This window comes from Vipera berus (genome assembly GCF_964194415.1).
Source record: "Vipera berus genome assembly, chromosome: 3".
Taxonomy (NCBI): Eukaryota; Metazoa; Chordata; class Lepidosauria; order Squamata; family Viperidae; genus Vipera; species Vipera berus.
This window is the reverse complement of record NC_138204.1, coordinates 24,499,903-24,516,334: the sequence shown is the minus strand read 5'-3', so window position 1 is coordinate 24,516,334 and position 16,432 is coordinate 24,499,903. Positions and strand designations below refer to the sequence as shown.

The 16,432-nt window shown below is 36.7% G+C and overlaps 1 protein-coding gene across 2 annotated transcripts in view; it reads left to right on the top strand.

Annotated features, from left to right (window-relative positions):
* Window positions 1-309: 309 nt before the first annotated feature.
* RIMS4 (regulating synaptic membrane exocytosis 4) overlaps window positions 310-16,432 on the top strand; it is a gene marked incomplete at both ends in the record, with an annotated part of 93,737 nt that continues 77,614 nt past the window's right edge. For both annotated transcript variants that reach the window (XM_081325959.1, XM_081325958.1), the window contains one exon: window positions 310-406. In XM_081325959.1, coding sequence (XP_081182085.1) covers window positions 310-406 — 97 coding nt within the window. The remainder of the gene's footprint in view (window positions 407-16,432) is intronic.

The window sequence follows — 16,432 nt, the reverse complement described above, 5'->3', positions numbered from 1 at the left end:
GGGTACCACTAGCCGCGGCTGATTCCCCCCTCCCTCTCTCCCCGCCGGCGTTTCTGCCTCTCTTTCCATCCCCTCCATCGCCGCCTGGGTCCCGGCTCCAATTTTCTCGCCGTCTCTCTCTCCCCCGCCCCTCCCGTCTTGACTCGCTTTACCTTTCCTCCTGCCAGCCTTTTCTCACCTCCCCGAGGCCCCCCCTCAGCAGCCAAGACGCCGCGGGCTGTACTCCGAGTGAAGAATGGGGCGTCGAAGCTGGCCAAATCGCAGGCGGCGGCCGAAGCCCCCGGCGGCGCCCCCGGCGCGGGGCTCTTCATGGAGCGTTCGCAAAGTCGCCTCAGCCTGTCCGCCTCCTTCGAAGCCCTGGCCATCTACTTCCCCTGCATGAACAGCTTCGATGAGGAAGAGGCGGGTAAGCTTTGGGGGGAAAGGGGACAAGGGGTGGTGGGAGGACCTGTCCGCGGTTTGGAGAGGAATCGGGCAGGCAGGAGATCCGGGCCCGCTGGAGTGGAGGTGGCCTACCTTACAAGTAATAGGGTACCTGCAGCCCAAACTCCTTTCCCTGGAATGAAAGGCACCAACTTCCTTCAAACAGGTGCCCTCCTTCTAAAACCCCTGAGCCTCACAGTAGAGTAGGAGGATTAGTTTTGTCCTCCCTCCGATGTGCTTTTTTGTTTTGTTTCGGCTCTCCATTTTTGGCTGAGGGTTAGAAAGGAAAAAAAAATAGGGTGAGAGAAAGGCCATCTTCAGTAAAGCTCATCATCCTTTCCTTGTGGTCTACATCAGGGTGCATTTCAATCTCCCACTGTTGCAGCTTCAACAGCCGTGAAAACCACTGTGAATGGAACTAAAAATGAGGAAGCTTACATTTCGGGGAAAGGCCGCTGGCTTGGGAGAAGTTCACCCCTTTTGTGAAAGCTTTTCTGCCCTGTGATGCGTTTGGAAACAGGGCATTGGTGAAATTAAATGAGCCGGTAGGAAATAAGCAGGTTTTGTGTTGAATGAGCCAAGGGCGTCTTTTGGATAAGCAATCAAGAATGGGAAAAGTGGAATCCATTTGTGTCAAAGAGAGAGAAAATAAGTCGGGATGCCAGCTTTACCCAACTTCAAGCCTTCCAGAGATGTTGAGTGACAGCTTCCACCCAATGTGGCCATTAGCTGTACTGGCTGCTGCTAAGAGGAGTTGCTATTCAATAATCAGGTTGAGGAAAACTATAATATGCCGTGGTTGAATTCTAGAGAGGAATGAATGGAATGTGGGAGTAAATGGTGGAGGAAGCTAATATTATCAATGAAAGTGTGTTATAGGATAGCAGTGTTCAAATCCAGGATGGTGAATAAGAAGCCGTTTTCTTCTCTGAGTTTGTACGGCTAGGGCTGCTAGCACAGAACCAGTGACTGCTATTAGCCTGTAAGGCAGTTGTCTGCAATCTGGTGGCCTCAGATATTGAACATTAGCTTCCATAATGTTCAGCCAGCATGACTAAAGTGCAGAATACAGGATGGACTAGAGTTAGAAGTTTTTCTGGCCTGTCAATACAAATGGTATGTGGTCATGGATGCGCTGAGTCAACTCAGTCTACCTGAGTCAGTATGATGACAGTTTTATTTAATCTGGCTAATTATTTTTTGCAAGCTGCCAGAAGCAGCCCTTTGCACATGATATCTGTGTGTCTTGTGAAGCACGCCAAGCTAGATTTCAGAATTACTGTGCATGGGATTAAAGGGTCATTTTTACCCATAATCAAACTCTTTACCTTTTGATTTATACCAAAGTCAGTGTATTTATAAAAACAGCATGCATATTTTAATCCTTCTATTTTACTTCTCAGCCTTCTGAGAAAAACACTGAAATGCAAAATTTTAAATATGATGAAAAGGCCTCATCTGGCAATGAATCTTTCCAAGCATCCTAATCACCGATTGTTGTCATATACTGATCAAGAATATACTGATTTGGCTCTTTGCACAGAAAACATTTTATACACATAAATAGTTAAATCATGCTAATTGAAGAAAAAAATGTTTACTTAAATTTCCAAATTAAAAGAAAACTTTATTTATCAATACACTGGTCCATAGCTACAATAAATATTTCGATTTAATTATTGGATCAATGTGGCTAAAATTCAAGCAAATATATGCTTTGTTAAAATAATACTGGATGTGAAAAATGCAATCTGGGACTTGTTGACTTTGAAAAGCTGGAGATTCTTTTTTATTGTTATCATTCCTTTGGAGGAGCAACAAGTCTGCTTCCTGAGGGAGAGAGAAAACCATTAATTAATGGATTTTCTCAATTAATGGATTTATTCATATTTAAAATGCCAAATACTAATCTCATAGATACACTTTTTATGAGCCAGGACTAGCTGTCTCTTCCAGTACAACTTACATTTTGTGGTCCAGTGAGATCGATTTGTAGAATCTAAGAAAAAAAAACACCTGTATTCTAAAATTAATGAATCATATACTCATATTCTTATATCTGGTATTGAAGCTGTTCTCCAGATTAAAGTTTTTGAATATGGGAGAAAAAATAGAAGCACCTCAGGGAAAAAAAATCTTATCTTTATTTTTCCCTGATGTTTCATGTTCACCCGTGCTATTGGGTCAACTGTGTTGGCTGCCTCAGGGGCAAATTCAGATGTTTTGGGAAGGCTATACTATCTGCCTTCCACCTCTAGATTTATCTTGCCATCTTCAAGCAGTGAAAGTTATCCATCAGCAGCCTTTTGAGGAAAAACTGCAACATTATTGCACTTAACTTCTGTGTTTGGACTGGATGACACACAATTTAAATTCTTTGCCCTAATAAAGTACCCTGGATTGTATCCTTGTGGGTAAACTTGTGGGCCTACCTACATTAAAAGTTTTCACTTAGTTTCACAGTAATCATCTTTTGACGTCTTATTGGTATTTCCATATTTCTTTTCTAGCTATCATTTCTAATTCTTGGTCTCTCTTTTAGGAGATAGCTAATGTGTAACCCTTGCTTATTAACTTTATTTCTAGTTAGGATTTCTCTAATGTGAAATCTACTGATAATTAAAAAATTCTTTGTCAAAGAGTCTTTTCCAAAGAAGCAACATACATTGTGTATTCCATTAAGAAAAAGGGGGAAAATGAGGACTTCCGGGTGGCGCTTCAGCAGTGAGGATGGTCGAAATCGACCGCCAGCCCTCTGACTCCGTTAAAGCCACGGAGCAGCTGACAATCAGCTGCTCTGCGGTTGAAAACCCTTCCCCTTGGGCGAAGAGGGGAAGGGGAGATTCCAGGTAGGGGTAGAGCTCCCCTAGAGCCCCAGAGTGTTTATTTTGGGTCTTAAAGGGTGAGAGCTCCCCCAAAGCCTGGAAACACACCGGATCGGAAAAGTCTCGGACGATAGAGAAAATAGAATATAAAGGTAAAAAGGTTTATCAACAAGATATTATCAGAAAGGTATTTTCAGAATTTTATTCTAAATTATATGCAAGTGATACAATTCAAAGTATAGATATAGATAAATATTTACAATAAGTGAATATTCCTAAGGTTACTCAAGAGCAGCGGGATGGAATGAATCAGTTAATAACTTCTGAAGAGATTATTTTAGCAATTAAACAGTTGAAATTGGGTAAATCACCAGGGACAGATGGATTGACAGCTAGTTATTATAAAAATTTGCAGTCAGAAATGGTGGAGCCTTTGAAGGACTTATTTAGAACAATTCAACTTGGGTAAGTAGTGCCCCTATCATGGAGAACAGCTTTCATAACATTGATTCCAAAGGAGGATCAAGATCTTAGTCAACCAAAGAATTATAGACCAATATCTCTTTTAAACACTGATTATAAGATATTTGCTAAAGTATTGGCAAATAGAATAATGAATATAATGCAACAAGTGATACATAATGATCAGTCGGGGTTTATAACTGGTAGACAAATGAAGTACAATGTAAGACAAATTGTTAATTTATTGGAATATTTGGAAAGAAACAACCAAGTCTCTGCTGCATTGATATTTTTAGATGCAGAGAAGGCTTTTGATCAATTGAATTGGCAATTTTTATTGAAAGTAATAGAAAAGATGGAATTTGGGGATTATTTTTACAGGCTATTAAAGCAATATATCAAAAGCAAACGGCACAAATAATTGTTAATGGTAATTTAACAGAAATTTGTAAAATTGAAAAAGGAACAAGGCAGGGATGCCCTTTATCACCATTGTTGTTTGTTCTAACACTGGAAATATTATTGATTAAAATACGTGAATCAAATAAGATAAAGGAAATTAAAATTAGGCATCAAGATTAGAGATTGAGAGTGTTTGCAGATGACTTGGTTGTTACTTTAACTCAACCTACTCAATCGGTTTTAGAATTACTGGATGTGATAATACAATATGGATAAGTTTCTGGATTTAAAGTTAATAAGCAAAAAACTAAAATATTAACAAAAAATATGACTATAAAACAAAGAGAAGCATTAGAAAAATCAACAGGATTTGAAATAGTAAAAAAGGTTAAATACTTGGGGGTATATATCACAGCATCGAATGTGAAATTATATAAAAACAAATATGAATTGTTATGGCAAAAAGTACAAAAGGAGATTGATATTTGGAAAAAATTGCAATTGTCTTGGTTGGGGAGAATAGCAGCCGTGAAGATGAATGTCTTACCAAAATTTTTATTTTTCTTCCAAATGATACCAATACTTAAGAAAGATGCAAATTTAAATGAGTGGCAAAAAGGTATTAATAAATTTATCTGGGCAGGGAAAAGACCGAGAGTAAAGCTTAAAATAATGCAAGATGCACGTGAGAGAGGGGGTTTGAAGATGCCCAATTTGAGATTATATTATGATGCAGTTGTGTTATCAACAATTAGTGATTGGTTCAATTTAACAGATGAAAGAATATTGAATATTGAGGGGTATGATTTATTGTATGGATGGCATGCGTATTTATTTTATGACAAAAAGGTGGTTAATATTTTTAAGACTTATATCTTAAGGAACGCTTTGTTCCGAGTTTGGAAAAAGTACCAATATATATTAAATAATAAAATACCTATATGGGCAATACCTAGACATTTATTTATTTTCTATTTATTTTATTTTATTTTATTTTATTTGTATACCGCCCTTCTCCCAAAGGACTCAGGGTGGTGAACAGGGCAATAAATACTAAAATACAAAGATACAAAAATTAAGAAAAGATTAAACATAATGCCCTATGCAATACAATAAATTACAATACATTAAAAACAATAATAAAAACCCATCAGACCAGGCCGGTTTGTTCAAACAAATAGGTGTTTAGATCACGTCGGAAGGAGCAGAGGTCGGGAGCCATCCGGAGCTCAACCAGTAAACGGTTCCACAAATCTGGCGCACCCACAGAGAAAGCCCTCCCCCTGGGGGTCACCAGTCGGCATTCTCTGACCGGTGGCACCCTGAGGAGGCCCTCTCTGTGGGAGCGCACTGGGCGGAGGGAAGTTGATGCCGGCTGCAGGTGCTCCCTAAGGTACTCCGGACCCATGCCATGTAGGGCTTTAAAGGTCATTACCAGCACCTTGAATCTCACCCGGAAGACAACTGGGAGCCAATGCAGCTCACGGAGCAAAGGTGTAACATGGGAGTATTGGGAGACTCCCAACACGACTCTCGCGGCTGCATTCTGCACCAGTTGGAGCCTCCGAGTGGTCCTCAAGGGCAGCCCCATGTAGAGAGCGTTGCAGTAGTCTAACCGAGAGGTCACGAGCGCATGAGTGACCATACGCAAGGCATCCCAGCCTAGATAGGGCTGCAACTGGCGCACCAGGCGAACCTGGGCGAAGGCCCCCCTAGTCACAGTTACTATATGATCTTCTAAAGAAAGCTGTGAGTCTAGGAGGACTCCCAAGTTGCGGGCCAAGTTGCAATAGGAAATATAAATGTGGAGCAGAAACAAGATGTGATTACTTATAAAGAACTTCTTAGGATGGAAAGGAATATTTTGAAACTGAAACCATTAAATGTTTTAAAGGAAGAAAAGATAGTACAGACTTGGTTTCAGTTTATACAATTACAAGCTAGATGGATAGAAGATCAGAAAATTGGTATAATAAACGTTGATGAAAATTTGATAAAGCAAATTAAAGATCAAAGTCAATCGCATATAAAAAGGTTATATAATGCTCTTATAGAGATTGATTCAGAATCGGAGTTAGTTAAAGATTGTATGATAAAATGGGCTCAGAATATTCAAGAGCCCATAATGATGGATACTTGGGGAAAAATTTGGGTTAGAAATGTAAAATTTACACAAGCACAAAACATAAGAGAGAATTTTTACAAGATGTTTTATAGATGGCATTTAGATCCTAAAAAGTTAGCATGTATGTATCCAAATCAGCCACCTAAGTGTTGGAGATGTGGTAGTGAAGAGGCAACTTATTATGATATATGGTGGACATGTAAAAATGTTAAAGCCTTTTGGATAAAAATATGGTGGATTTTTCAGAAAGTTTTCAAGAAAAAAATAAGATTTACTCCATAGCTATTCTTATTGGGGATTATTTTGGATTCTACTGTTATAGAAACTAAATTAATGTTACACTTAATAACGGCAGCCAGACTGTTGGTGGCGCAACATTGGAAGAAAGAAGATTTACCTACAATAGAACAATGGATACTTAAAGTAATGGACGTAGCTGAAATGGCAAAGGTTTCAGCATATTTGAAAGAACAGTCACAAGAAAAATATATTTTGGAATGGAAAAGATGGATTGATTATATTCAGAACAAATATGGGACTAAAAAGTTTCAAATAGCATATGAATAATTCTTAACAATTATAGAAGTGTTATTATAATTACTTTAGTTTTGTTATAAGGGAGTTAAAGGGTGGAAGGTTTGTTAACATTGTAATAGATATTTAGCATATGTTTGCATAAGATTGCTATATGTAATACCCTGTATTCTGCTTTGGGAAGTCCTGGGGGGGAGGGAAGGGGGGAGTGTTGATGGGGAGGGGGGGGTTTATTATTACAATTTTGTAAAACTTTTCAATAAAAAAAAGAAAAAGGGAAAAAAATCAGTTATGGAAGAATATTGGTGTCCTCGGATAATCACACAAACACTCATAAAGGGCATCATACAGAGATTCTAGAGAAGTGCTACACTTAAGCAAATAACCAAATGTTGTAAGATAAATTCCTTCTTTAAAGTAAGGTCTTTACCCTGTAATACCATCCCTGTTATCATAATTCCTTATATTTTTTCCATTTTTCCTTAACATCATTTTTAATACTATGCTACATTTTGTGTGAATAATTATTCTTGCAAATTCATTTTTCATGCAAATGTACTAGGATTGTTATATTGTTTTCAGAATGCTGAAAGGGAAATTGGGTCCGTCTCAAGCTATGCTAGCTTTAACAAAGTCAGATTTTCTGCCAAATAAAGTGATTTCATGACTGATATATATTCATTTATTCTAAACTGTACTTTGTGAAACAAAAACATCTTCTGATTCATATTTCTTCAATAGCATCTAGTAAATGTACGATAAAATGCATATTTTGATCAACAGTAAACTCTCAAATGTTTCTCAAGGACTAACAGACTGAACTACTGTGGAATACAATTCTATAAATCATATAAATATAAATATTTATACAGACAGTTGAAGTAATCATGACACTGAAACAAATGATAAAATAAACTATGTAATAATTTAATAGTAATAGCAATAAGACTTATATTCCCTCTTCACAGTGCTTTACAGCCCTCTCTAAGTGGTTTACAGAGTCAGCATATTGCCCCCAACAATCTGGTTCCTCATTTTACCAACCTCGGAAGGATGAAAGGCTGAGTCAACCTTGAGCCAGTGAGAATCGAACTGCCAAACTGCTGGCAGCCGGGTGACAGCAGAAGTAGCCTGCAGTACTGCATTCTAACCACTGCACCACCATGGCTCTTAATAAGGGAAAATAGAGTTAAGACTAAAAGAGAAACAGCTCTGCTTTGTTAGAAATTTCTGGAAAGACAGACTGCAGGCAACCCCATATAAAATAATGGTTTTATAGCATGTCTGAATTCATCCAAAATACTTTTGCATATGTTATTTGAGAATCCTTAAGGTAGTCATTGAAAACACATTAACGTTATCCTTCTTCTAATATAGATGAGAGCTGAAGTTCAATGTTAGTATCTTATTCTAGTAGGTCAAAACAAATGAACCTTGTCTAATGATCGTGATCAGAGAAGCAGAAGACATTAATAGCAGATGGAAGCCAGCAAAGACAATCAATCCCACTCATGACTTAAAAAAACAAAGGTGTTACTGTTGAACTTAGATAATAGACATAGAAAAGTCAAAATTCTGGCTAGACCACTCCCCCAAAGACTGAAAATGTTTGATTTCCCCACACAATTTTGTATTAATGTTCTCTCAGTTCTCCACTCCACTTTAGCTAATCCACATTCTTGCTCAAAATGCAGTGCTACTTAGGAGTAATAGCAGCTCCCAAGTAAATTATTCCCACAGAAATGTTCATTACAAGCTGACATTTTGGTGCCTTTAAATTTTATATGTGTATGTATATATACATACTGTACCTCCTAGCGTTAGTGTAAGATAATCCAAATTGTGGAGTTTCAGGAATTAGATCCTAGGGTTGTGAGAATTTTTGAGTTGGAGACTGGCTCTGTAAGCATAGTAGTTTCCAGAGATATCCTGAAGCTCATCTTTCTCTGAGAATCAGTCATTTAAGGGACCCCTGAAAAATGCTGGTTTATCAAAGGCAATTTTGTGATTTATTATTGCGATATACTAGGGAACACAAAGGTCACATAATTGTTGCTATACTAGTGACTACGATGTACTAGCTCTTCTGATGTTAAAAGGCAGAGAACAAAAGTAAGAGTAAGCTAAAAAGCAATGAACTTGAAACTAGATTGATTCCAGTGGATTCAGAAAAAAGCAAATGATTTATAAGAGGAAGAAACCGAACAGTTGCTACTAGGAAATTATGTAAGAGCTCTAAACTAGGATCAATTACAGTATTTGTCACACTAGAGCTGTAATCTCTCTCCTTTTTTTCTGTAGCTTGCACTGAGGATTGTGTTAGAAAAGTATTATATGAACTGGGCTGTGAGCCAAAGTCTCAACTGATCTGTATGGAGATTAGTTGCAGGGAGATTAAAATATTAATTCTTAAAGACCTACAAAGTTTGAGCTGGCTTACCTGAAGGAAGATCTTGGCTAAGATGTTTGAAAGAGGTCTTCTTCCAAAGGATGCTATTGGGTTGAGGGCAAGATGTATGGTAGAGTTTGGCTTGCAGAATGTCCTTGGATTTCCAGTTTAAAATGACCAGATATCAAGTGACAAGAAATCTAAACCCTTAGAGGGTTTGATGAACAATATTTTTATCATTGATTAACTTGTTTCTACATATTTCAGCATGTGGCAGATATAGTTATAAGCATTTGCTGGCTCCCTCAGAAAGTGCATTTATTGCATGGGAGATCAAATCCTATAGAACTATGGATACTGAAAGTATATTTTATATACATCCAGGTTATCTGTATTTTTATGTACATCCAGGTTACCTTTGCATAGGTCTCCAATTTCATTTTATTTATTTAAATATTTTTCTCCAGGAGTTTAAGGCAGTGTGCATACTTTATCTCATCCAATTTATCTCTTAGCACAATTTTGTGAGATAAGTTCAGTGAGAAACAGTGGCTGGCCTAAACACATATTTTATGGCAAGGATGGACTAGTCCATTTCCCACCATTTAAATATTACATCATACCAATCATACTTTGCTTCAAACATTTTTGGTTCAATCTGGTGTTCCCTGGATAACTTGGATGGTAACATAATTTTGAATATGTGGCTGTCTCAATAAATTGTCACTGAAGCGGTAGGCGTGAGCTTAAATGGACTCTAGAAGATGGTAGAGGATAGGAAGGCCTGGAGGAACGTTGTCCATAGGGTCACGATGGGTCAGACACGACTTTGCAGCTAACAACAACAAATAAATTGTAGCTTCAGTGGAACTCCAGAGGAGAGTGAGTTGCCATAAGGTCTGTCTTGATAGCTGCTTCAGGATTATAGAATAATAATATGGCAAAGATACTTTCGTATCTCTGTGCAAAGAGCCTATTTAATACACTATTTTTTTGAAAGATCAAAAGATTCATAATATCAACAGTTTATAATTCCCAGAATTCTCTGGGGGAATCAGGGACAAATTATAGAATTTTTTTCAATTGTACAGTCTGCAGTATAGCTAGCATTATTTAGAACTACAAAGTTCACTAATACTTTCAGATCTTCAGACCCTTATGATAAATAAATCATGCTCGATTGGAATTATTAAGCATGTCATACTTTCTATAGTCAGTTAGCGAGAATTCCAGATTGTATATTAACATTTATGTTCATTAGTGAAATATGTAAGTCTATATGTATTGTGGTTTTAAAAAGAGTAATAGAAGTTGATAGAATAACACATACAGATATGATGTGATCAAGATATAAACATTTTAAAATGTAGAAATCTGTACAGGCTTCATTTTGTTCTATAGGAAAACCATCCATCCTCTGAGACTTTAGTGTTCCTCATATAATCAGTCATCTTCCGTCTGAACAGCTTCAACAAGTACTCATTTTGTTGAAATGAAATATCCCATTGAGAGAAGAAGAGGCTATATTTTTATAAGAATTTGATTAAAACTTGTAAAATTTGTAGTTTATCTCTTCAGGAATTGTATATATTATGAGTGCCCCAAATCATTTGAATAATATTCAGGGCTTGCTGCTGTTTAATCAATATACCAAAGTGTCCCTTCTCTTTCCAAAATAATCAAACCTTAGACATGTTAATGCATAATTTATGTTAGTAGAAATCAGTTTTTTACTTAGAACTTTGCAGTTCCTTGAAAAATTTAAGAGAGGACTGAGTAGAAAATTCAATTAATTTTTCTTCTTGGAAATGTTATTTCCTTTCCTTTACGTGCAGCATATAAAATGATTTGCCCAATATGTATGTTACATATTTCCAATCATTAACACAAGACATTGTTGAATCCCCATTCATATTACTCTATTTGTAAAGCTTCCTTGTGCTTTGTTTTGTTTTTATTTCTTAGCCAGGAAATATCTAAACACCAAGTATTCTCTATTTTGTAACAATTGCCCCGTTGCAAAGAAACTGCATCTGCAGTATGATCAGATATTGCAATTGCATTTTTCTACACTAAATCCATATATTATAAACAAAGATGAAGAACTTACTTATTGAAAAATGGGAATAAAGGAAAAGTTGTTTAGAAAGACATAAAATATAGTAGTGGTACCAGATTTAAGAAAAATATAACCCAAAATATAATTTTTCTAGAACCACTAAAAATGGGGGGGGGAGATCTTTCTCATTCTGTCACTAGCAGCATGGAAAGAAATGTGTTTTTATTAATATGGGCACTTCCACTTTATTTTTGTAAATTTACTAATTAATCCCATTCTTTCTGCAGCAAATACTTATCCTCATCCATTGGGCACATTTCTTGTAAAAAAAATCTCCTTGGAGTTCTTTAAATGCAGTAAAACTTTGTTTCCTTTTATTATGGTTGCATGTATATTCCACATGACAAGATTGGGGAATATAATTCAAGGAAATATATACAAAATGTTAAAAGGACAATATTAAAAATATACACATTCCAAACCTTTTTCATAATTGCAAAAGTAACTCAGTGGTAACATCTGCACATTTATCTTTAATTTAAGTATCAAATGAATCTGTATTTTCATCTGTGTTGACTGACATAATCTCTCTGCTTTTCCAAAAAAGAAAATGAGAACTAGGAGGGAAATAATAATGCTCAAAACCAAAACATTTTTTTAAAATATCAGAAAAAAGTAAAACAATAAAAAACCACCACCAAATACCACATTTTCCCCTTCAAAATTATTAGGTGAGTAATTGTTTTTCAGTTTCAATCTTTTTAAAATATCACAGTGCTTTAATAGCAAATACAAACAATATCTGGATACTTGGTATAATACTGAGGATCTCTTTTCTAGGCATCTTTTTCATTATTCCTTTTGTAGTCAGAAAAGCTCTTTAATTGATTTTAACCAACAATCCATGTAATCTCCCCTTGTTCATGAGCACAGTAAAATATGGCTTCCTGGGTTGATAATTAAATGGCCAGGAATGTCTATGATGATGGAGGTGGAATTTAATGAGTCCTCTCTATTGGTAAATCAGATATGTCATACCAGAAGGTCTCAATTAAATAATAGGATTTCTCTTTTTTCATATTTTCAATAATGATGATAATATAACAATAATAATAACAACAATAACAATAATAATAATAATGAAAAAGCTGAAAAATAGTTTATACAAAAAATATAACCTGGAGGAAAAAACAATAACAGAAATCATGGAAAACATAAAACAGTGTGTAATAGCAACAGCAAAAAAATTTGAAAGATATGAAGGACGAATAAAACAATATCATGAAAACGTCCAGTTCAGAAGAAACCAGCACCTCTTCTATCGGTCACTTGATGAAAATAAAGTCCAAACTACTGTTCTACCATATAAAGAAAAAACCTTAAACTTTTGGAAAGAACTGTGGGAAAACCCAGTGGAACATAATAAAACTGCCTCCTGGATCAAAGATATCCAAAAACAAGCAACGTTAAACAAAATGGAGAATATTGTAATAACCACTGATATGGTTGCAAAATAAGTAAAGAAGGTCAAGAACTGGAGTGCACCTGGTCTGGACGAGCTACATGGATACTGGTCGAAACACCTCACTAGCCCCCATCACCGCATGGCCACTCAGTTTGATGAAATGCTTCAAAATGCCACAAGTAAAGAATGGTTAACAGCTGGTCGAACATACTTGATAATGAAAGACCCTGAAAAGAGCAAAGAACCAAGCAACTACCACCCAATAACTTGTCTGCTAACAATGTTCAAACTTTTTACAAGAATACTGGCAAATTCAGTATTCAATCATCTGATGGAAAACAAGTTGTATCCAGCAGAACAAAAAGGAAATTATAAAAAATCAAGAGGAACAAAAGATCAGCTGCTCATTGACAAAATGGTACTTAAAAATGCAAAACGACGAAAAACAAATTTAAATATGGCATGGATTGATTACAAGAAAGCATTTGACTCATTACCCCACAGTTGGATTAATGCGTGTTTGGAAAACTTTTGAATCAACAAAAACATCTGTACATTTTTGAAAGCAAATATGCAAAAATAGAAAACAAATGGGGAGAACATTGGTGAAATCAACATCAGACGAGGAATCTTCCAAGGGGACTCACTTTCACCACTACTGTTCAACATCACATTAATTCCATTGTCAATAATATTACGAAACACAAAACTGGGATACCACATCTCAAGCCAGCATGGCAAGATAAACCATCTACTATACATGGATGACTTAAAACTGTATGCAAAAAGTCACACTGAACTTGAATCAATACTCAATGCAGTTCAACTGTTTAGCAGCGACATCAGAATTGACTTTGGACTTGTAAAATGTGCTATATTATCCATGCAACAAGGCAAAATAGGAAAAATTGAAGGAATAGAACTGGGAAATGGAAGTATTATGAAAGCACTAGCAAAGGATGATGGGTACAAATACCTAGGCATATTGGAAACAGATAACATCTTGAATGGAAAAGTCAAAGAGTCAACACAAAAGGAATACATCAGGAGAGTCCGCAAAATACTAAAATCAAAGATGAATGCTGGAAATATAATTAAAGCCATTAATACATGGGCAGTCCCAGTGATACGCTACCCAGCTGGAATTATTAACTGGACATTGGCCGAATTGGAATACCTAGACTGGAAAACACGTAAACTTTTGAACATGCACCATGCTCTACATCCACGAAGTGACATCAACAGATTGTACCTGCTAAGAAGAATAGGGGGCAGAGGGCTACTGCAAATCCACCAAACTGTAGAAGAAGAAAAATGAAGTTTGAATGACTATGTGAATCAAAGTACAGAAAAATTGCTGCAGGCTGTGAAAACAGAGAGCATTATCAAAATAACAGAAACAAAGGCAGAATATAAGGAAAAACGGCTGGATGATAGATTAAATAGATGGAAAACCAAAGCTTTGCATGGACAACATTTGAAAACATTGAAGGAAAATGTGATAACAACTTGACATGGGCATGGCTTAAGATGGGAACCATCAAGAAAGAAACAGAAGGCTTAATACTGGCTGCTCAAGAACAAGCACTACAAACTAATGCCATGAAAGTGAAGATACAAAAATCTACTGACAATCCAAATTGCCGACTTCGCAACGACAAAGCTGAAACTGTTTCACATTTAATATGTGAGTGCAGCAAAACTAGACATGACCAAGTTGCTAAACAAATCCACTGGGCATTGTGTAAAAAACACAACGTGCCTGTGTCCGAAAAGTCATGGGAACATAGGGTGGAAAAAGTTGTCGAGAATGAGAGGGTGAAGATCTTGTGGGACTTCCAAATACAGACAGATCGCCATTTGGAACACAACACGCCAGATATCACTGTTGTAGAGAACCGAAGCGTACATCTGATTGATATTGCTATACCAGGAGATGCCAGAGTTGAAGAAAAAGAACTGAAAAAAATTACAAAATACCGCAACCTGGCCATCAAAACTGTGCGATTATGGATGAAACACATAACAGTGATACCCATTGTCATCGGGGCACTGGAAACTATGTCCAAAAACTTTACAAATTACATCAAGAAATTGCAGCTTCCTGCAATAACTCCAGGAAAGCTACAAAAAACTGCGCTACTCGGAACATCTTACATTTTAAGGAGATAGCTGGTTGATACCTAGGATGCTGGCAGCAACCCGTGTCAACCATTAATGCGTCAATTTAAGTTTTCAGTTGACTGAGTTTCATGTTTTATCAATAAAAGTTTAATAACAATAACAACAACAAACAACAACAACAACAACAACAACAACAACAACAACAATAATAATAATAATAATAATAATAATAATAATAATAATAATAATAATAATAACAACAACAACAACACCATCAAACATCCACATCTGCCTATCCCAGGTCCTTGATAAGGACTCAATAGGTAGACAAAAATGCCAAATCCAGTCTGAACATCTGGCTGACTGTGCAATGATCAATAATAGTAATAATAGAGTTGGAAGGGACCTTGGAGGTTTTCTAGTCCAACCCCCTACTCAGGCAGGAAAGTATGCTACTCCTTTGTGTTTTAAACTTCCAGATACATAAGCTTTGTTTGTAACATTTGAATGTTTTTTGTAAATTTGTTATAGTGTTTTCAGAAGCTGTTAAACTGTTACCCTGTTGGGAGATGGTGGTTTCTATTTCATCAGTTCTGGTTCTGCAGCTAGAAGTACTATCAGCTGTCTCTTTCCTTTAAAATGATGTTTACTTAATATCAAGAGTTTTGTACTTTTTATCTTTAATGATGAATGAAAGAGGCTAATGTTCCATGGACTGGAGGCTTCTCCTTTTATTATCTCCCTTTTAAAGACTTATCAAAAATTATAGGTTATGAACAATTTCATTACTGGATTCACAAAAGCAAAGTTGAATCACTGATTTTAACAAAAGAGCACCACGGTTCTGTAGAAGGCAACAGATGCAGCAAGGTGATACCAGAGACATTTTAATTAGAAGTCATGGTATGTCATTTCTGAACACAGAATTTGGGATTAGGTGTATTCAGGGTGGCTCTAGTATTGTTAATCAAAAGAAATTCAGCAATGTTTGTCTTTTTAGTGGATTGTTGGTCTTTTTAGTCTATCGTTTTAAAGACAGGCAACAAGTTTAGTAGAAGAAATAGGAAGATGGAAAATGGATTAACAAAGGGATGTTAGTTACTATATCTGTTTATTACATCAGTAATACTTCTCTGTGACCAGATTGGTATATTAAACTAGGTTTTGGAAGGTGCGAGGGACGCGGTGGCTCAGTAGGTTAGGACGCTGAGCTTGTCGATCAGAAGGTCGGCAGTTTGGCGGGCCGAATCCCGAGTGCCGTGTAACGAGTGAGCGCCTGTTACTCGTCCCAGCTTCTGCCAACCTAGCAGTTCGAAAGCACATAAAAATGCAAGTAGAAAAATAGGGACCACTATGGTGGGAAGGTAACAGCGTTCCGTGCACCTTTGGTGTCCAGTCATGCCGGCCACATGACCACAGAGACGTCCTCGGACAAGCGCTGGCTCTTCGGCTTTGAAATGGAGATGAGCACTGGCCCCTAGAGTTGGAAATGACTAGCACACATGTGCGGGGGAACCTTTACCTTTACCTTTACCTGGAAGGTGTACCTTTAGATTAATCAACAAAGAGTTCTCACTCAAAATACAAGCAATTGGCCTATCTTATTTTGAACAAATTGTGCAAA